General features: G+C 41.3%; 2 protein-coding genes across 2 annotated transcripts; one reads left to right on the forward strand and one right to left on the reverse strand.

The window, feature by feature from the left end:
* Nucleotides 1-258: 258 nt before the first annotated feature.
* LOC148732814 (uncharacterized) lies at nt 259-10,759 on the reverse strand. Its single transcript, XM_088757914.1, has 4 exons — nt 10,633-10,759; nt 2,567-5,727; nt 1,781-1,951; nt 259-1,636 (listed from the first exon to the last, which is right to left on the reverse strand). Exons 1-4 carry the CDS (start codon nt 10,757-10,759, stop codon nt 1,211-1,213), a joined length of 3,885 nt encoding a protein of 1,294 aa, XP_088614040.1. The 3' UTR covers nt 259-1,210.
* LOC111327241 (uncharacterized) lies at nt 9,761-22,961 on the forward strand. Its single transcript, XM_088755737.1, has 7 exons — nt 9,761-10,122; nt 15,516-16,158; nt 16,416-16,712; nt 17,169-17,279; nt 18,035-18,195; nt 19,008-19,092; nt 20,576-22,961. Exons 2-7 carry the CDS (start codon nt 15,573-15,575, stop codon nt 20,776-20,778), a joined length of 1,443 nt encoding a protein of 480 aa, XP_088611863.1. The 5' UTR covers nt 9,761-10,122; nt 15,516-15,572; the 3' UTR covers nt 20,779-22,961.
* The last annotated feature ends 48 nt before the right edge of the window (nt 22,962-23,009 follow it).

Genomic DNA, 23,009 nt, shown 5'->3' on the forward strand with positions numbered 1-23,009 from the left:
GAGCTAACCAGGCGGCGGTCGAGGAAGGAAGAGAAAGGGTCTGTCCGAGACCATACCACCATTGGACAAGTTCTTGGACAAACTGTAGGCTTTGATCGTGCTTCCAGAGGAAACAGTTGCTTTACTAAGCAGCCCAATACCAAGTTGTAGTCTAACCAGCTGTGACGAATCCGCGCCACAAAGGTGGGTGCCCCCTAACACAAACAAAACACAGAACATAAACGAGTCCGAGAACACACGCCACAATACAACTAAACGTAGGCCTAGAGATATTTATTATGCTAATTAAAACAATAAAGCGACTAACAATAACGATAATACAATGATCTAATTAATTTACAGGAATACGCTAACTTAAACTACAGTACACTAAAACTATTTACAAGATTATTACTATTAAGATAAAAAAAAGGTTTTTTTTTTTTAGTTCAGTTCGGTTGGGTTTCACCTTACGCCCGCGTCCGTGTTCTTCTCTTGTCCACAAATCACCACGCTCCACCAACAAACAGTGCCCTGCCAAACCAAACTCCCGTTTCTCCAACCAGGTTCCTGTCTCACCAGTTCTCAACTTTGCTCGTTTCCTTCGTTACAACTTTGCTTCGTCTTCTGACAACTTTGCAGTTTTCAACTTTTACTTCTCGTAACTTGATTCGCTCAGACTTGTTATTGAATTAGTTACTATCTCTTCTTCCTTTAGCTCACAGTCTGGTAGATTCTTTGCACACCCGTTCCCCCGCAAATGGTTTTCTACCGTGAAATGGAACGATTATTCTGAATGAATTTCTCAGAAATGATACTGTGCCGAGTCTCCGTCGACTCAAATTTTTCCACGCTCTTCGCTCGTAACTCACAAACCTTCACCTCACTTCTTCAAAAAAAAACCACACCGTACCAAACCACCCAAATCCTTAAATACACATGGACGCAAGGTGCCCGAAAAGAATGAAGAAAACTATTTGATATACACAATAAAGGTTAATTACACAACAGTTTACACAAGTGAAGAATAAAAATTACGTAACAGATACAAATAATCACGAACTACACTGATCCTAAGAGAATAAAAAAAATAATTTACATTTAATAAATAAATTCCTAACACTTCCATGACACCTCCCCCCTTAAATAGCTATTTTTTGGGGACATGGAAACACAAAAATAGTGCTTAATTAAAGATTACATTGATATACTGTAGAGCAATATGAGGTATTTACGCCCTACTAAGGGCATCTACGTTACAATTTTGCTTACCACTCTTATGTTCTATTTTTATGTCGTACTCCTGTAAGGTAATGCTCCACCTTAATAGTTTCCTACTCTTGTCGCGAACCTGATTTAACCACACAAGGGGATTGTGATCCGTTTGCAGCTTAAAAGTGCGGCCATATAAATAATAGCGAAATAGCTCTACAGCCCAAACAATTCCTAAACATTCTTTTTCTGTGGTAGACAACTTTTCCTCTCTAGGCTGTAACTTTCTACTAGCATATGCTATGGGGTGTTCCTCCCCGTCCTGATCTTTCTGACTTAAGATGGCCCCAAGACCTCTATTTGACGCATCTACTTGCAAAATGAACTCGTCATTCCAGTGTGGTGGCCTCAAAACAGGGGGAGTCTGCATTGCAACTTTCAAATCCTGAAAAGCTGATTCATGATTAGTACTCCATTGAACCTTAGAGGGATTTTTACCCTTAGTGAGGTCGGTAAGGACAGCAGCCCGTTCCGAAAAATTTGGGATAAATTTCCTATAATACCCGATTAAGCCAAGAAAAGATTTTACCTGCTTCTTAGTTTCTGGTCTGGGATATTCTTTAATGGCTTGAACCAAAGCTGTGCGGGGCTGAATTCTATCACCTCCAACTCTGTGACCAACAAAATCGACCGTTGACATCGCGATCTTACATTTGGACGGCCTAGCATTCAGTTTGCACTCTCGTAAACGTTGTAAAACCTGTTGGAGCTCAAAAAGGTGTTGGGGAAAAGATGTTGACGTGTCAACCTCGACATCATCAATGTAGGCATCTGCAAAATCTAACCCCTGCAAGACTTTCTCAGACATCATCCTTTGAAAGGATGCTGGAGCTGTTTTCATACCAAATGGCATAACTAAGAACTCATACAAGCCTTTGGTAGTAATAAATGCGGACTTTTCGATGGTAGAGGTCTCCAAGGGAATCTGCCAGTAACCTTTTGTGAGATCAATTGTACTAATGTACTTAGCAGAGGCAATCTTCTCAATCATACGTTCCATGGAGGGAATAGGATAAGCATCCATCTTTGTGACAGAATTCATTTTTCTGTAATCAACACACAGTCGTATTGTACCATCTGGTTTGGGAACAATGACAACAGGGGCCGCCCATGGACTAGTAGAATGGCGTATTATGCCCATTTCCAGCATATTTTCAATCTCTTTGTTAACCTCCTCCTCAAGTTTTTGAGGGACCTTATAAGGGGCGCACCTAATGGGTGGGGAATCACCCGTGTCGATTTTATGCACCGCTACATTGGTTAAATTTGGTTTTCCTGAAAATACATCAGGATACTCATGTAGCAAGTTTTTTACCTGTCGTCTTTGATCTTCCGTCAAATTATCAGAGATCACTACATCTTTACAAGTCTCATCGTGACCAAATGGGAAAACGTTGCTTTCGTGCGGCAGTGGCATCTCTGGGGACTCCGCCATTACTAAAGCAGCCATTTCATCACGGCTCTGCCATTTGCTAAGCAAATTAATGTGATAAGTGCGATGCTGTTTGTACATCTTGCCTGTATCAAGCTCATAATTCAATCCGTCCTCTAGTGCTCTAGTGACTTTGAAGGGTCCTTGCCATCTCATTTCTAATTTACTCCCAGGGGTGGGAAGCAAAACTAAGGCTTTGTCTCCAACTTCTAAGTGTCGTTTTGAACTATGAATATCATACAACCGTTTCTGCTTACCTTGGGCTTGCTTCAAGTTTTCTTGAACAACTTGTTGCATCGTTGCAAGTCTTCTTCGGATCTCAAGGACATGAGTTATCAGATTGTCTTCTAAAGATGATCCTTCCGACCAAGTCTCCTTGATAACGGCGAGGGGTCCTCTCACCGTATGTCCATAAAGTAATTCAAAGGGCGAGTAACCAGTGGACTCACAAGGAATCTCTCTATAAGCAAAGAGTAAGTATGGAAGATACTTGTCCCAGGTTTGAACCCGCTCTCGAACAAACTTCCTCAGCATACTCTTTAAAGTGCCGTTGAAACGCTCCACTAACCCATTTGCCTGGGGGTGGTACACTGATGTCTTAATCTTAGTTATGCCTAATTGCTCATACAGCTGGGCCATAAGCTTACTCATGAAATTGGAGCCCTGGTCAGACACTATCTTATCGGGGATACCCACCCTAGAGAAATACTGAATCAATGCATCTGCGACCGCTTTTGAGCTCGTTGACCGTAAAGGAATGGCCTCTGGGTACCGTGTAGCATAATCTACGATTGTTAAAATGTACCTGTAACCCGTTGTTGTCCTGGGTAATTCTCCTACAATGTCGATGGCAATTTTCTTAAAGGGTTCAGTAACAATATCTACAGGCCTCAAGGGTGCCCTTTTTGACTTCAGCTTCCTGGCTACCACCTGACATTGCGGGCAAGTTGCGCAATATTTGCGAACATCAAAGCTTAGACCAGGCCAGAAAAAATGTGCGGTTATGCGTTCAACTGTCTTCTTGCTACCCATATGACCTGACAAGGGGATTGTGTGACCAACACGCAGGATTTCATTCCTATAGGATTCTGGTACTACAATTCGATCAACAAACCTTGTTCCATTATGTTCTTCGGGAAGATATTTACGGTGCATCAGGAGGTCGTTAGTGAAGAAGTACCCATCCGATTCTTGTGGTGCCATTTTGGATGATTTCTTGCGTACTTTCTCGAGAGTCACGTCTGACTTCTGATCCGCTATCAGCTGGTTTCTGTCTCTATCTAGGATGTTTACTGGAGGTTTAACTTTACTAGGTTCTATTATCAAAGTATCACTCTCAGGATTCTTCTTACTTGTCTCTTCCTGTACCATGCCCTCAAATAACCTTTGCAAATCTCCTTCCTCTGGAGCTTCAGGCTTTATTTCTTTCTTCGCTAAACTCTTGACGGCGAGTGAATTTTCCCTGTCAATTAGCTCGTCTGCTTTCAATTGGGCTTCTTGTAATGCTTTCTGTCTCCTAGTCATCACGAAGGCCTCATCTCCACCAATGTCATCAGCTAGAACATTTCTCTCCCATTGGTCCAAAACATTTTGTCTCGACAGTGTTCTTCCAAAAGACGACCTGCCAAGTAAGCAATCTACGGGTAGCCTCTCCAACACTCCTACTAATTCTACGTGTTTACCTTCTTTGCTGTCAAATTCAACGTTTGCAAGTGGGACTGTAAGACGTTCTCCCGCAGCTGTTAATACTGTGATATTCTCCCCTGTGAAGGCTGTATTGTTTACATATCTTTTCTGGACTAGAGTCCTAGTACAACCAGAATCAATGACCATTTCTGCACTTTTCCCGTTTATTTTACCTCTAACATTGCAAGGAGGGAACTGAGATTGTTCTGACGTTAGGGGTGTCATACACAGGAGGTATCCCTGTGAAGGCTTCCCACGGCCCTTTCCACAGTTGAACGACATGTGACCTGGTTTACCACATTTGTAACATTTAATTTCAGGCCTCGTGGTTCTACGGGCTGGAGGGGAGGATGGTTTGGAGGGTCTTACATGGTATTGGTCTTGTTTCTGTTCAGACAATAAGTTATCCGCCTTAACATCTGGCCTCTTCTTTTTCCCAAATTTCTCATAACTAGCGGTTGACATATACTTACCATCAACAAGTGGCCCTTTCCTAGATTGAACATGTAAATTAGCAAGGTTGCCAAGTTCTTCAGCAGTTTTGGGCTTTTGCTCCTTTAACCAAGCTCTAAGCTCGGGACTTACCGCATCAAGAAGTCGCTCCATCAATACCTGTTCAATTATCTTATCCGCATCACCAGTAGCCTCGGCAACAGCTATCCAGCGGCTGAGATACCTTCGGGTTCTGTTTCCCCACTGGACGAAGTCCTCGTCGGGCTTTTTCTCTGAGGTTCGAAACCTATATCTATAGTGATCTGCGGTTAACTGGTAGGCTTTAATAATGCTTGCCTTACTCTCGTGGTAATCCTGGCATGCAGGGTCTGGGATTTCTAAATAAATAGACTTAGCCTTTTCAGTGAGCTTGGGTACTAAATTACCAACCCATTCCCCCTCGGGTAAGGATTGCGCCCTTGCAGTCATTTCAAAAATCCGGAAAAAATCATCTATATCTTCACTCTCCCTCATTTCCCTGATTTTGATAAACTTGGGCCTTTTAACCTCATTGTCACTTACCTGTTTCCTTTCAAACTCCCTTACAGCAAATTCTTCCTTTTCAGCTCTAAGGTTTCTGAGTCTCTCCTCCTCTCGTACCAAACGCCTTTCTTCTTCTTGGGCTTTTTGAGTTTCAAACTCCCTTCTCTCCCTCTCTAATTCCCTTTCAGCCTGACGCCTTTCCCTCTCCACCTCCCTTTCTAACTCCCTCATTTCTCTGTGTTCCTGACTAATTCTCTTCCGCAGTTCTAACATCTGCAGCTCACGCTCTTGTAACTGTAATTTCTGCTCAAAACTAAGACCAGTCTCCAAAGTTTCCTCCGCAAGGTTTTCTTCTGGTGCATCGAAACTCTGACCTATGCGATCTATTAAGATAAAAAAAGGTTTTTTTTTTTTAGTTCAGTTCGGTTGGGTTTCACCTTACGCCCGCGTCCGTGTTTTTCTCTTGTCCACAAATCACCACGCTCCACCAACAAACAGTGCCCTGCCAAACCAAACTCCCGTTTCTCCAACCAGGTTCCTGTCTCACCAGTTCTCAACTTTGCTCGTTTCCTTCGTTACAACTTTGCTTCGTCTTCTGACAACTTTGCAGTTTTCAACTTTTACTTCTCGTAACTTGATTCGCTCAGACTTGTTATTGAATTAGTTACTATCTCTTCTTCCTTTAGCTCACAGTCTGGTAGATTCTTTGCACACCCGTTCCCCCGCAAATGGTTTTCTACCGTGAAATGGAACGATTATTCTGAATGAATTTCTCAGAAATGATACTGTGCCGAGTCTCCGTCGACTCAAATTTTTCCACGCTCTTCGCTCGTAACTCACAAACCTTCACCTCACTTCTTCAAAAAAAAAACCACACCGTACCAAACCACCCAAATCCTTAAATACACATGGACGCAAGGTGCCCGAAAAGAATGAAGAAAACTATTTGATATACACAATAAAGGTTAATTACACAACAGTTTACACAAGTGAAGAATAAAAATTACGTAACAGATACAAATAATCACGAACTACACTGATCCTAAGAGAATAAAAAAAATAATTTACATTTAATAAATAAATTCCTAACACTTCCATGACACCAGCTTGAAAGACAAAGCTTATTATCAAAATAGCAGTATTGTTGTAGTGCATGCAAATCGTCCAGTTTGCAACTACAGGCATCGCAAGAGATGCTTCGGGAATTTTAAATGCTGTCTCCAAACAGCCGGATAACTCAATAAAAATGCCATTTAGCTTTACTGGGATTCTTTTAGTTTACTACTCATATTTAGCTATGCAAATTGGTGGTAAAATTTTGTCTGCTTGAAGCAAGGCTGCATTTCGATTTTGTGCCTTCATTTGGTTCTCTCTTCTCCGTTGTCATGTCGCTCGAAACCTGAGTCATATCGCCCGAAAAAAAAAGTCAAGTCGCCCGATTTCGTTATCACTTGTAAATACATAAATGACATATTTTTAGAAAGTGCAGAGGGTACCTCGGGGGGCCTTGGCCGTATTACTTCTGAATCAAACATTGACGTGAGGAAAAAGGAAATTTTTGCCATAAAGAAGATGCTTGTGATCGTGAACCAAATTCTCCTGGCCAATGCCGCGTGAAGTAGATGGTAAGAAGTACGGAGATGCATACTGGTGTTCAGGTGTGAAGAGTAAAAGGGCAAGTGCTGATAAACAAGGAATGGTTTAAAAGGCCTAAAAGCCTCTAAGGTAGTGTACACACCTAGCTTCCTGAACAGTGGTTTTTGTGCCAGGATCTTTAAAATACTTTTTTCAAACCAGAAGGGATGCGTATGTGCCTGTAGACTCTTCCACACATTGGTGATGCCCCTGATTTTGGAATTGCATGATAGCGTTCTTGCATAGCGTCCGAATCACCTTTTAAGAGCTACAAGTCAAAGGGAATTTGTTCGATTGCTCTCAAATTTTGACAGTAGCTAGTTGTACATATACAGGGTTCGAACAGGTCATGGAAAACCTGGAAAGTCAAGAAATTTAGGTGTGAGGCATGGAAAATCTTTATGCTCTCTATGAGTGAAAGGCAATAAGACCCAAAGTTGAAGTCAACTGACGAGTCCAAGAATCAGATTTAATTTCATTAGAAATAAACAGAAGCACGCATTGTGAGAATGTTTGCGAACATTATTTCACACTGCATTCTTGTCATGGAATCTTTCAAGAGGTCATGGAAAAAGAATTTTAACAGATCAAAAGTTTACGAACCCTGATATAGACAACAAAGACGTGTCTCCGAATTTTCCTTTTCAAAATACTTTTTTTTCGAGAGCGATTTTTGTACTACCACTCCACATTTTTTTAATCCTATTTCAAAAATGTTCTGTAACTTTTCACTGAAATTGAATATGGCAAATCGCAGACACGTTTTTTTAAGCGCTTTGGCCCCGGAAACGGAGGAACATTAAGCGAAAAACAAAATTCGCTTTGACATGTAACGTTCAAAAGGTAATTCATGCGCTCGCATTTAAAAGTCGTGAAAAATTCGACAATTCATTTTTTTTCAAAATTTTTGGTAAAGTCTGATAGCCAGTCCTATAAGCTTTAATTTGATATAGGAGTTTGGATATCTACAGTTTAAACCGGACGCGCGACATCGCTTGCACGCGAGACACCCCTGAAGGTGCACGGTAACCTTAAATCCTGCAGGAATATTTGTGATCTACTCCAAAAACCTCTCTGAGGACTGTTTCGAGAGATCTGTGTACTTTGAAGGATCTAGGCGAAGAATTCTGCAGGGTGCAGTGCCTACCGTTCAAAGGAAGGGACAAGAAAAACCGTCCTTAGTGCGATCTCGACGAAAGTGAAGTCTACGAACCTCCACGGGTTTTGTCACCTTTACATATGCGCTGATCAATATCCACCTTTAACAACTCTCTGGCAGAATACCTTACACAAAGGAAAGTACGCGTTGAACATTGTAAATAAGAATGATAAAATAGCCGAATTGAGGAATGAGATTTCTGACCTCAAAGAGCTCGCTTTTATACAAAAGAGATGAAAAATATAGTGTGCTGACTCTAAAAAAAGCTGCCTTTAATATCAGCGAAAGTAGATCAAACAGCTTAAGACACAGAGCGTAGGAGAACTTTAAGATGTAGGCTTGCGGCCAAAAAACCGAGAAAATGAAAATTTCTTAAAAACCTCTCAAACTATCAACCATCTGACAGCCAAGTCAGCGTGCTATCAAAGGGTCTCAAATTCATCCCAACGCCCGTGACAAACGAATGTGAAATCAGGCTAACTTTTGCGAGATTTATGCTCCTCCGTTACACCTTTCACGGACAAAACAAAGAACCACTTCCGTTTCATATCAAACTCATTGCCACCGGTTCAGTGTTCTATCACCCTTCAGAGCTACTTTGAGAATTGTCATAACACAACTTGCAGACTGTATCTAAGCCAAAAAATACTTTGTAACGCGATGAGGTCACGGTTCTAAAAGAGTTGAAACAAACTCTGCTTTAAACCTCACCGAAGCAACACAACAATAGCCATCATGAATAAGACAGAAAAAACAAAAGAGGCCAAAGTCAACTCAACAACAGAGTTCGCTTCAAACCTCTCAAAGCACCGAGAGTAAAAAAACAAGCAGGAAAGGGTTAATAAGACCAAATGCGTCGGGGTTAAAAAAATTAATGGCTTAGAAATGGCTTTCACAAACTCCCAATATCCGCCTTCATAGACAATCAGCCATTACCGAAAACAATTTTTATATATCACTCGATCATTTCTTACAAAAAAGAAAAATCCCTTACGACAAGAAAAAATACAATTGAAAGGCGATAAAGCGATGCGACCACAAAGCCACATGGGAAGTCCGTGCTGTTCTGTATTTATCTTTATTCACATGGCAAACATTCATCGTTTGCCGGCGCAAAACTATCCACAGAAGCTTCAGATGATTTCTGGGACAATTCATCGTCAGACAAAGTCGACATTTCACGACTGACAACGAAAAAGTTCTCAAAAAAGTAATGGGTGTGATAGTCATTGCAGCGAACAAAGAGAGACTTCATGATGACGTTTTCTGCTGTACAATTGCGGGCTCAGCTGGAACATGTTTTCAGCAATGGCGGACGATTTTAGGACGACTTTGAAGCGGTAAAAATTGGTTATCGAAAGTTTGTTTTGAGTTTTTAATGGCAAAAAGGGTTTTAACTTGACTTGACCCGATTCAACATTCTGTAAAAAAATTTTCCCAAAATAAAATGGTCAATTTTCGTCTCAGGGGTACAAATGCAAAACTCAAAGTATCAATAATTAATCGCAAGGCGTTCGCTTCTCAAGTTTCAACAAATCAGCTTCTTTCTTAGGCTCGATTACCAGCCGCTGTTCGGGAACCGGAGCCCGCGCTCCTCCTCCGCTTCTCGGGGAGGAACGAAAAAGACCGGACTCGAGAGAGCGGCGAACATTGAGCCAACTCCTTTCTAAGAATTGTTTTCCATGCTAAACTTCCGCTCCTCGAAAGACCGTTTTTGCATATCACTAAAGCGGTCTTTCTTGTTCAAAGATTGTACAGGATAATCCAACCTAGATTCACATTTCACATTTTCGACGACTGATCTCTTATAAATCATTTCGGAGTCGAGAGAACTTTCGTTGAACGAAGTGTCCATCTCTTTCAGAGAACCAAAACTGAAAGGAAAAGTATTTCAATTATGATCAAGCAAATGGACTCCGTTCTAAAAGCCAAACGGTCATTTGTCCATTGATGCTTTCCTCTAACGTCTTCAGGCTTGTGCTAGGTAAGTCATCTGTTCTACGGCTTATTAATGCTAGTTGACTGGCTGTTAGCGAGAAATTGGGCAGATAGGGAGCTATCTGACGAAGGAGACTCCTTTCACAATATCGACAGAGGCGACATACTCTTTGTCTCAGTATTTTCGTGAAATCGGGGTGAGATAAAGAAGTAAAAGAGGTCTTTCAGTACAGCTTGCGACAATGCATCAAGGTTCATTTGTATGTACAGATACGATCATAAAATAGCGGTCTTCTATCGCTTGAGAATTGCGTGTTTTCAGTGCGTCAATGGCCTTTGAAAAGAACCTTACTTTCAATAAAAATGAACTGGAGGCAAGTCTTATTAATTCGCCGTAAGAGCTTGGTAAATTCATTGAATGAGGTGAAGCATTTCTTGATTTACGGAGAACAGCTGACAAATCGGAAATGTTGAAGGTCTTATTTTGTGGTTGGAGAGCAATTATTCGCTGTATTCTGCTAAGGCAAGCATATTGTTCCGTTTACGTCTGACTAACCATTGACCCCTTGTTGTGTTGGACAAATCGAAAATGATGTCGTATGCAAGTAAAGTTGTACTCTATTAGTGACCACCTTCCAGTTTACGTTGCGTTGAAACTGAAATCTCCCAAGATCTTTCCTCATTATATAACAGTGCGCAGCTGTAAGAACTATGATCCCGAAAATTACACCTTCGTGAAACGTGTTCCGCTTGATCTAAGCGAAGCCATGTAATTTTTGCTAGCAAAATTATGCTCTCCATTTATAATATTCGACAAAAGATTTAAATCAGCCACAAAAAAGTTAAAAATTCATGAAAAACTTGCCATTTGTATTTGCTGTTGCAATTTTACATACACAAGGTGTTGAATATAAGAAAATAAAATTGTGGAGGAGAATCACTGAATAGCTGTAACGTTGAGAGTCATTCTAGGTTTAAAATACTTAACGACTTAGCCTTGAGTGAAATGAAGGATTGCACATTCAGTTCACGTAATCTTCCCGGGGGCAAAGGATGCTTTTCGGAGAAACTGAGACAGGAAGTCTATCGTTAACCATGCGTGAATTGCCAGTTGTCTAAATTGAAAGATTTCAACTTGTTTCATACGCTGGACGTAGTTATCCTTATCTGTATTTTGTCGGGCAGCGAAATTCTTTCAATCTTGTTGCTTCATGCAGTGTTACATTCGTTTTGTCAGTCGTTGTCTTCTTCTCCTTGAGAATCTGATGAGTTCGACAGAGTACCTGCTTGTTGTTATAAATTTTCTGCGACGACATACTTAAACTGAAAGCAATTGTTAAATGTTTTGTTAACACGTGCATGCTGCATTGATATTAAAAAATATCGAGAACAGCACTATGGGTTGTTTTATCTGCTTCAGCATTGCACTTGAACAGAATATGTGGATGCAGTTGTCATATCAACGACATTCAACTATGTAAATCACCTCAATTCTTTTGTCTTGTACCAAGTGAAGGGACTTCATTGTTCATTTCACCCCCGGCCATCAGTAATAGTAAGTATCGGATAAAAGATCGCACAACATAACCTTAACCGAAGAGCGAATTTGCATAATCTACGATCACTGAACTGTTCAAGCGTCAACATTTGCGATCACACCGAACGTTCTTTTATTCCGGTCTCAGAAAGGCCACGATCCGGCCCCAAAATCCTTCACTTAAACATCCGTTCACTCCGAAATATTTCCCATCGATCTCAGCTTAAAGAACTAAATAATCGTGAACAGTTTGATATCATAACAATATCTGAATCTTGGCTTAACACCACCATCAGATCCACCGAGATCCAACCTGATGGCTACAAACTATTTCGCTTGGATCGTCTGCATAAAAGAGGAGGTGGAGTATGTGCTTATGAACGTTGTGAGCTTAAGTCCAAGGTACTTAGAGTTTTTTCAAGTATTTCAGATCGCAACTTCCATCAACTATGGCTTAGTGTTCAGGTTAAAAAATCCGGATGATACGCCTCTAAGCTTCTTTGAAGATACATTGAAACCGATCTACACCCAAGCCTTGTTGTTGAACAAGCCAATAATCATCCTTGGGGACTTAAATTGCGACGGGCTTGACAGCTCTTGTCACGAGTATGCAGCTATCAATAGTTTCACACGTGAAATGAACCTACAGCAGTTAATAAAGGAACCGACCAGGATTACGACCACCACCGAGTCACTATTAGATGTCATCTTAGTCTCAGACCCCTCTTATGTTCGTAAGAGTGGTGCCATTAATTTTCCAATTAGTGACCACCTTCCAGTTTACGTTGCGTTGAAACTGAAATCTCCCAAGATCTCTCCTCATTATATAACAGTGCGCAGCTATAAGAACTATGATCCCGAAAATTTCACCTTCGACTTAGCGTCTCATTCTGACTCCTTACTTTCAGTGTTTGCTGCACCTGATGTAAACAGCAAGTTAGACATTTTTAATAACGCTTTTCGCCAAGTACTTGATGCACACGCTCCGGTAAAGACAGTCAAGATTCGCAGCCGCCCATGCCCATTTGTCACCGATGAGATCAAGGATCTCATGAAAATAAGAAACCGTCTTCATCGTCGCTTTCTCTTAACGCGCAATGAATTCGACTGGGCAGAATACAAAACCTCCCGCAATATTGTGAAAAAAAAATATCTTTGAAGCTGAAAAACATCATACATATCAAGAAGTCCAAAAACAATATGAATAATTCGAGATCCCTTTGGAAAGTGATTAACAACATCATTCCATCGAAAACACAAGAGAAACTTGTCTATTCTAAAGACCTCAAGACCTTGGCAAACGAGTTTAATTCATATTTTTCATCCGTAGGAAGTCGCACGGCTGAAGCTGTTGCAAAGCTGGCATTAGGAAATAATATCATCCCTTCAAACTCATTTACTCCCTATCTTATATCATCATCCGATGATTGCTTCGAGTTCACTCCCGTGAGCATCGAAATTGTGAGGCGTGTCATCTTGCCCTTACCATTAAACAGAGCACCAGGACCCGACAAAACCAAAGCTAGAGTTTTCAAAGACGCCCTACAAGTAATACTCGGGCCTATTACTGAGATAATCAACTGCTCACTCAGTACCTCTACTTTTCCATCAGACTGGAAGATCTCTGAGGTCATCCCACTCCTAAAAGAGGGAGATCACGAAGAACCTCTGAACAATCGGCCATTGTCACTACTTAATGTTATGTCTAAAATTTGTGAGAAAATTGTTCTAGAACAATTTGTCACCTACCTAACGTCACGTAACCGTTTGTCATTCCATCAAAGCGGCAATAAGTCATTCCATTCAACTGAGACCTTGAATATTTATACTACCGATCTAATTTTAGAGGCAATGGACAAAAAGGAAATCAGCGTATTAGTCTTACTCGACCTCTCAAAAGCTTTCGACAGTATTTGCCATCATAAGTTACTCCAGAAGCTCTCCGCTGTAGCTGCTTCATCCACCGTAGTTCAGTGGTTCCGCAGCTACCTTTCAGATCGGATCCAATCAGTGCGTATAGATTCTGTTATCAGATCCATTACCAATCACACACGGAGTCCCCCAGGGAGCGATTCTTTCGCCGCTCCTCTTCTGTATTTATTTAAATGATCTGCCAAACGCTACTCAATTCTGCCTGCTCGAGTCATACGTCGATGACTCTAAAGTTTTGCTATCTTTTCCCACAGCCGACGTCATTCACGCTTATCTGCATGGTACAAGTATTTTTATGTTATCTGAACACTGTTGATATTTCTAAATATTTTAAAATTTTAATGCATAGTTTATCGGCTGTATTGTTACTTATTATGATACTGTACATAGTTTTTTTTATTAATTTAGTAAAAGTAGGTGTCCCCAATTAGCTCTATGAGCTAAATACATTGACACGGTAATAAAGATTTTATTATTATTATTATTATTATTATTATTAAGTTCAAGCTCGAATATTATTTTCGTAATGTTGCCAACTGGTGTTGCGCAAATGATTTGTTAATAAACCCTGGGAAAACGAAGTTCATGTTGATCGGCACTAAGCAAATGATGAGTAAACATTCTGTTAATTGTACTGTTTCATTTATTGGAAGGACTCTCACGGCTGTCAAATCGGCAAGAGATCTAGGAGTATACACAGATTCACATCTGACCTATGACACTCATATCTCCCACCTAGTCTCTTCTTGCTTGACTAAGCTAGTTCAGATCAACCACGTGAAATACTGTTTCGATAGAGAGACTTTAGTTTTAATTATTACATCTCTTGTCTTTGGCAAAATGTTCTACTGTTCGTCCGTGTGGTCTAATACATCATCTAAGAACATACAAAAGCTGCAACTCATCCAGAATTTCGCCTGCAAAATCATCTGCGGCGCTCGGAAATTTGACCATGTAACGCCATTACTGGATGAACTCAACTGGCTTCCAGTTGACAAAATACTCAAATTCAGAGACGCTGTTATAGCTTATAAGTACGTGAACAATTTAGCTCCTGAATATCTATGTGCTAAGTTTAAAAAACGATCTTATGTACATAATCGCATAACTCGTAATAATGAGAAGATTGACATCCATTATTCAGATCAGCTACCGGCCAAAGGTCCTCTGCCTATAGAGCAGTATCTCTGTGGAACATGTTAGACGAAGACCTGAGAAACGTTACATCTGTAGAGGCCTTTAAGAAAGTCCTGAAACTTGCCATGAACGAATGATCGAGTGACAGTTAGAATTTAGAATTTAACAATAGCTTGTCAGATATAGTTAGCATTCATATTTATAAATAGGTACCGAGAAACCTTCTTTTGGGAGTATTTATCATTAAAGTTTTTTCGTTTTTTTTTTTTTTTTTTTGTTTTGTTTTTTTTTTTTAAGAGCAGAACACCAGCAGTTTTTTTTTTTTTTTTAACGACTTTACCGGGTGTGACTAGACCCGGAAGGGTTAGTGCGAACGGAACACAACGTCCATGTGAGGCACCACCCCTCCCCCCAATCCACCCTGGATAGACACTACACAAATATACACCACAACACCGGGCACTACGTGCCCTACTCTTTTCGAGGAGTATGTGGGTTCTTTAACGTCCCACAAATTTAAATCACATATAAGGGCTTGTGAGACGGGGCTCCATTTATCGTCCCTATCCGAGAAGACTAGAAAGTCTAACCGTTTGTAGATATTATTACAAAGGCAGCACTTTCTACTCCGTTATTTAAAGACCCTGAGTGTTGGTCCGGCCGGATTTGAACTCTCGACCTCCCGCACAACAGTCCAGCGCTATACCAGTTGAGCTAACCGCGAGGCCGAAACTCCTCCTTTGCAAGTTAAGTCCGTAGACAGTTCAGCTTGTAGCACACTTCATCAATAGACTTACCGTGCATGTATAATATTCCCCGTGTGATTTTTGCAGAACTACAAATTCAACGGCTTCTTTCTTCTTGATTGTCTACAAGCCCCACGTTAAGCGATGCTAACGCTCGAAGAGAAACGATGGGTTGTCGTCGGGATTTGCCTCTCAAAATCTCTTATACCAGGAATAAGGAAGGTCATTGAGCAAGAGATACACGATTTATATCAGAAATTGGTTCTCTCACCAACCTGCATTCATTCGCAGACATCGTCTTCTTATCGCAGAATCCTTCCACCTTCAATATGGCGCCTCAATTATGCAAACATCAACAACAACAACAACAACAACAAAAAACAACCTCACAGTTATGATTACTGTGTTAGAGACAAGGTGTCTCTGGCTAAACTGTTTGTTAAGCCTTTCATGTTAGGCTTCACAGGCTTTGATGAAACATTGGATTCATCTGCAGCCCTCTCTATCCTATGTGAAGCACCAACCTTTGTTCATCAGGGAATTGATATCATCGCAAGGGATGTACGTGATAATGTTCGTAATGAATGGGGCCATTGTACATTCGCAAAATGGACCGAACCCTTTTATTTGAAATGCTTTCAACTCATGGAGAAGCTTGTCACAAGTCTGAAACTTTCTGAAGCTTCCAAGAAAAAAGTTTTGGGGGATTTGCAGGAATGGAGAAATAGAGGTATGTTTGACAAATGTTGCATCTTATCACAGTAAATGTACTGCATACTTATGAAGTAGAAACAGAGTGGAAAAATTTATTTAACAAATATAAAACAGCAGACTAAATTACAGCAAAGGAGAATTTTCATATTTCTGCAGATCGATCTGTTCAGTGATCATGATGGCCACTGATTGCTAACGGCCAGGGTGACTTGGTTTTTATTTTCTATTTTCTTTACTTTTCATTTTGATATTGTTCTCTTCCTGTTATTATAGGTAATGACATGTGCTTCGGACAACAGATCAGCAATGAGGTGTTCCAGCTCGTTCACGACGAAATGAGGGTATTATCCACAACTGTTGAGGAAAATAAAGACTCCTGGGTGCAAGACCATGAAGGACTGAGGGACAACCTTGACAGTTTGAGAGAGCGATTTGCTTCTAGTCTCAGCAAACTTGAAGAGAAACATGTTGCGTTGGAGAGTGATCTAATCTCCGTTAAAGAAGATCAGTTGAAAACGAAAGAAACAGTGGCCAGTTTATCACGAGGAATAGACAAACTGTCTAAGAGCGGTAACTATGAGTGACTTAGAGTTTAAAGCCCGTTTCGATTGCGGGTCGTAAAACAAAAGCCGAACAAAAGAAAACACCTTAAAGGGAACCTCGACTCTTTTAACAAATAGCGCTCAAAATGTTTCAAATGTGCTTCTCAGTAGATCTGGTATTAAAAAATTTCCTTACCAAGCAATCTGACTTTTTTTATCGATTTCTAAAGAAGGGTCTTAGAACCACTTTGAATCTCCCGCGGCTGCCATCTTGAATAGTTTGCAATGCACTCTGCAGATGATGACATGAAGCGGAGGCCAATGAGAAGTCTAATATTCTGATAGCAAAGCGTGTTGTATTCGGTTCACAGCGTTAAAGAAGATGGTTCAACAGCTTGAAAAGCCTCGTCTAATGCTGCTTCCCTAATGACTCACAATGTAATAACCTGGGTTGTACTTATAATTGTTTGTTTTTCATCTTCAGGACTCCACTGGAAATTGTCCGTAGTTGTTGTGCTTCTTGCAATTGTATTGTTCCTTTATGAACAATCTTTCGGGGAATGCGGCATGTTTCATTATTGGTACTCCAGGGCAGGTAGATTCAAACAGATATTTTAACACAATTGGAAGTAATGTCGCGTCGCAATCTGATTGGCCAATTTGTCGTCTTCGATAAGAATACAGACAACGCTGCTCGCGTCGCTATATCACGCAGCATATCACGCACTGAAAGAGTCGTTTTATTTGACGTCGATAGCGACAGTGGTTTAGCGTGGCCTGTACTCTTATAGATAATGATATTCGTCATCACACTGCTCGTGAGTCTGTACTGAACGTGTGGGGTACATCACTGTCGATTTGTTATAACTTTTTACGTTTTATGGCATGCATGTCACTGACATCCAATTGTCAGTGTAGTAATCCACCCTTACAAAGAAAAGTTACTGGCTCCTACATTTGACGAGATGACCACCAAAATTAGGAAGCAGAGAGAGATAGAATAAAGAAACGCAATTGCTGGTGAAAAGAGAAACCGTGGATTAGTTTGGCATCAAAATCCACACATTGACAAACGTCGTTTGGATAACAAATTTCTGTGACGTGCACAATCTGTCAGTCCAGAAAAACTTCGTGAAGGTTAAAGAAAGGGTATCGAGTGAACATTTGCGAGTTGTTGGGAGTTATCAACATCCACAACTCCAACAAAGAAACTGCAAATAAAATCAAATAGCAACTGTACAAGGTACTAGTTCTGTCGGTTCTGATTGGTTTTATCGTCTGGCCATCCTTGTTCTAATGGATGAACTTCAACAAGAGACTAAGAATTTTCTATGATTTTTTTGCTTTCAGCACTCTTTTGGAAAATCATAGTGGTTATTCTCCTGGTTCTGGTTGCGGTCTTTCTGTATCAACACTTCACCCGCGGAACTATGTTTCGCTACTGGTATTGTAGCCGTGGCTGTATACCAGGCCATAAGCTTTCGTTTGTTTACAAGACAGATACCTATCAGGTACGATATGTGCAGTTAGTCTATGAATAAATTCCTTGCAGCATGAGAATTTCGCGGAGCAGAGATATTTTCGTCAGTCAGTGTTACTTCAGCGAATTTAGTAATGGGTCAGCTAATAATTCCCTAATTGATATTTTTCCTTATTTTCATTACTAGTCTGCCAGATGTTTTATTGATATCGAAGGAGACATTCTGTTTTGGTTAATCCTAGGAGTAACCTTCGATCGAGGGGACCTCTCCTCGCAGGGTATTATGGGAGTTAAAGGGATTGATTGCGGGGATGAAAATTTTATGGGTTTCCGAAGCGTACTTTTCCTTTACGGTTCTCTGGTCTTCCGGGAATTATGGAACATGAACCGGAAAGAATACACATCTCGTTTCATGCCCAACTAAGTGTGTAAAAATTTATAATGCAGGATTTAAGTGGCTGTTTCTGCGTTCGCTTGGGATCCCCTACAAGGAAGGTATCTAAAATGACCATTATGGGTAACAGGGCGTTTTTGCAAATACAGTCTCTTAGTTCATCAATTTTAAACTCTTTTAATTCAAAAATTTGATTTTTAATTCTCCCTCCTGGCTGCTACACATTTCCTTATGAATTAGGTTCGAGAATTTGGTGTTAGATCAAGATAACTTCTACCCGATAAGTTTAAATGTTAAGGTTACCTGTTTGCTGGAGAGTTATTGTACGGAGAAGTTACATGCTGATCACTTTTGGGTGTTAAAGGGTTAAATGATGTCAGATGAGGAATCTATGGCTGCTTTATTCGGAAATGAACAGTGTTATCTACAGATTACTTTTATTGTTTTAGACGCCAACGGTAAATGGAGTGGAGTTTGAATGGGAGAAGTTAAAAAATAAACTGGGTTTGAAATTTGAACCCATGGATACTCCAGGTATTTTACTACTTAATTGATCTTGACTCTTTTGTTCTATAAGAACTCAGAACAACAAAAAAACAAACCGAAATTAAAATAGGCTGGTGTATTCTAATCACTTAGCCGTTATAAAAACCTACGATCTTTCTTATTCTTGTAACAAAAGATGACCCTATCGTCATCGCTGATCCTAGCAGTAAAAAGGGCGCATGTTACACATGAGCTTCAAAATTAACCTTACTCACCAGAGTCTCTGTGGCTTACTTGGTAGAGCATCGGAGCGCAGAATCTGAGGTTTGATTTCTCATGGGAACTCAGAATTTGTTCTTGGTCCCACGCTCGTAACAAGACGAAAAACATGTTTTTCTATTTCTTTACCGAGCTAGAAACTTACCATTTTTTTTATTCTATTTATAAACATGGCGCTATCGACATTGCCAATGCTAGCAGTAAAAATGACGCTATCGACATTGCCGATCCTAGTAGTAAACATGACGCTATCGACATTGCCAATCCGAGCTGTAAACATGACGCTATCGACATTACCGATCCTGGCAGTCACATGACGCTATCGACATTGCCGATGCTAGCAGTCACATGACGCTATCGACATTGCCGATGCTAGCAGTAAAAATGACGCTATCGACATTGCCGATGCTAGCAGTCACATGCCGCTATCGACATTACCGATGCTAGCAGTCACATGACGCTATCGACATTGCCGATGCTAGCAGTAAAAATGACGCTATCGACATTGCCGATGCTAGCAGTCACATGACGCTATCGACATTGCCGATGCTAGCAGTCACATGACGCTATCGACATTGCCGATGCTAGCAGTCACATGATGCTATCGACATTGCCGATGCTATCGACATTGCCGATGCTAGCAGTAAAAATGACGCTATCGACATTGCCGATGCTAGCAGTCACATGACGCTATGGACATTACCGATCCTCGTAGTAAATATGACGCTGTCAACATTGCCGATCCTAGGAGTAAACAAGACGCGTGTTTTATATCAACTTCGTAATAGATCTTGCTTACCATAGAGTCTCTGTGGCTCAGTGGTAGAGCATCAGATCGCGCAATCCAAAGGTCTGAGGTCCGATTCGTCGTGGAGACTCAGAATTTTGTCTTTGTCCCACGGTCGTGATAAGACAAAAACCATATTTCTCTATTTCTTTACCGAGCTATGAACTTACTATCTTTCTTATTCTATCTACAATTAGTCGTTGTTCTATTACTTGCTTACATTTCTTCAAAAGCAACAAAATCATTCTTTTTGACAAAAGATGCCTCCCGGTTCCCCTTTTTCTGAATAAGTTTCAAAGTACGGCAACAAACACAGATACATTTCCGAAACACAGAGGAGAGCAGGTATCAATTTTTCCTCTAAAATTCTTAAGACCTTCTTAATCAGAATGAACGGAAAAGAAACTCTTGCTATATTTAAAGTAATCGCTGCATTAACTTTTGTCCTCTCTTTCGTTTTTCAAGGGATGCACTATTACCTCAACATTGACCGCCTTGCTTACGGAGGTATTGTACCAGTGGCCTCTTGGTGGGATGGTATTCCCCAAGTATTAGGTCCAGAGGTCTTCGTGGTGAACTCTAACTACACTCAAGTGTACTACGAACACGACGGGGAGTGGCATCCCTATAAAACTGCAAGAGAAATCCATTTTTCGTTTGATGGATAATTATTTTAAGGTTGTCGTTAATATACAAACTTGGTCCCAGGTCCTCTCTTCCTCTCTTTAAGAACGAGTTTTATATGAAGGTAACGTTCCAAACTGATTTGATATGAGATATCGTGAACTACCTTCCCTAATTGAGGTTTATGCATGGTCCTTGGTGCCACAAATAATTGACGACTATTCACCGAAGTGGAGGTGGCTAGTAGTGGCTAAGGGGACAATATAACACAAAAAGATGATTTCACGAATTGCTTTGAGATGAATGATTAACAACTATTCACCGAAGTGGAGGTGGTTAGTGGTGGATATTTGGCCTACCCTGTGGCCTACCCTATGGCCCACCCTATGTCCTACCGGTGGTCAGATTTTTAAAAGGATAGCATTGCTGGAAACCTTTCAACGTTTTCCTGAGTACTGTCTTACCAACGACTTTCTTCTGCTGTTTTGGCGGCCACATTCCGATCAAAATTTCTTAACCTTCTGATAGAATAAGGAAATCGAGGAACAGAAGCCGGTTAAACGCAACTTTTGGGCAAACATCATCATATCAGCTCTCCTTTCAAATTAGTGCAATACTGGCCCTTTCTTTGGAAAAGCAAGTAAAGTTTGCGAAATGTTTACGACGGCGATGCGTGCGTGTCCCGAGGTGCTCGTTGCAAATTCAATACTCTACAGCACTTAAGAGCACTTTAAGAAATTGGCCTGGCACGTAATGTTTGCGTTTTCTTACCTGGATATGTATGCTCTCCGATATAACGCCGTTCATTACATTTTTAAACCAGCACTCCATTATATGTTACCAACTGACAGCCTGCATCATAAACCCGCTATTTTGCATATCCTCTGCGACCACGCAATATTGGCCCCTCCTCTACCCTCCCCCTTAACCTACCGTTATGGTTGAGTGCTGTGATATTTGCAGTGTTTCGTTCCCTCGGACGTTTAAAATCGTGTTAGCGACCTCTTAGTATACCTTTTTCAGAGACAGATAATTGTACACCAGCGTATTCGTTCGACTCTTACTGATTTTATTTTTATGTTTTTAAAAATCTGACCACCGGTCGGCCACAGGGTAGGCCACAGGGTAGGCCACAGGGTAGGCCACAGGGTAGGCCACAGGGTAGGCCACAGGGTAGGCCACAGGGTAGGCCACAGGGTAGGCCACAGGGTAGGCCACAGGGTAGGCCACAGGGTAGGCCACAGGGTAGGCCACAGGGTAGGCCACAGGGTAGGCCACAGGGTAGGCCACAGGGTAGGCCACAGGGTAGGCCACAGGGTAGGCCACAGGGTAGGCCACAGGGTAGGCCACAGGGTAGGCCACAGGGTAGGCCACAGGGTAGGCCACAGGGTAGGCCACAGGGTAGGCCACAGGGTAGGTCACAGGGTAGGCCACAGGGTAGGCCACAGGGTAGTCCACAGGGTAGGCCACAGGGTAGGCCACAGGGTAGGCCACAGGGTAGGCCACAGGGTAGGCCACAGGGTAGGCCACAGGGTAGGCCACAGGGTAGGTCACAGGGTAGGCCACAGGGTAGGCCACAGGGTAGGCCACAGGGTAGGCCACAGGGTAGGCCACAGGGTAGGCCACAGGGTAGGCCACAGGGTAGGCCACAGGGTAGGCCACAGGGTAGGCCACAGGGTAGGCCACAGGGTAGGCCACAGGGTAGGCCACAGGGTAGGCTACAGGGTAGTCCATGGCCAAGGCTAGGTTTTGTTTACACCCGGTTTGGAGTTAAACTTTGGAACGCAATTCCTAACGAACTTCGTCAACTCTCCAAAGGAGCTTTTAAGAAAAATTTCATGACTTTTTGCTCTCAATAATGGAAACAGAGGACGATTATGTTGAAGTGCCCATTCGTCTACAAAAAATGGCAAATTCTGTATCCTTGAATCAATGTACTAATAATCGATAGGCTCTTTTAGGAGTAAATTTGACTGTAATATTATTCTGTAAGACTATATATTTTGTAACCTTATCTTGTGTTTCAGTAATTCTTATTTATCTAGATAGTTTATTTAGTTACTTTACAATTATTATTAGTTAGTTAGTTAGTTACTTTACAATTATTATATTATCTGTTATGACTGCTGTAACCTTACCTCTCCGCCCGCCTCGTCTAGCTTTTGCTATTTGTGGGTGGAGATGGCAAAATGATGTGCGTGAAATAAAGAGTAATCGACAGGTAAAACTGGGAAACCTTGTGGACGGAAAGGTCACAAACAGGTAGCTCAGTTTT

The sequence above is a fragment of the Stylophora pistillata genome, chromosome 4, assembly GCF_964205215.1.
Source record: "Stylophora pistillata chromosome 4, jaStyPist1.2, whole genome shotgun sequence".
NCBI lineage: Eukaryota > Metazoa > Cnidaria > Anthozoa > Scleractinia > Pocilloporidae > Stylophora > Stylophora pistillata.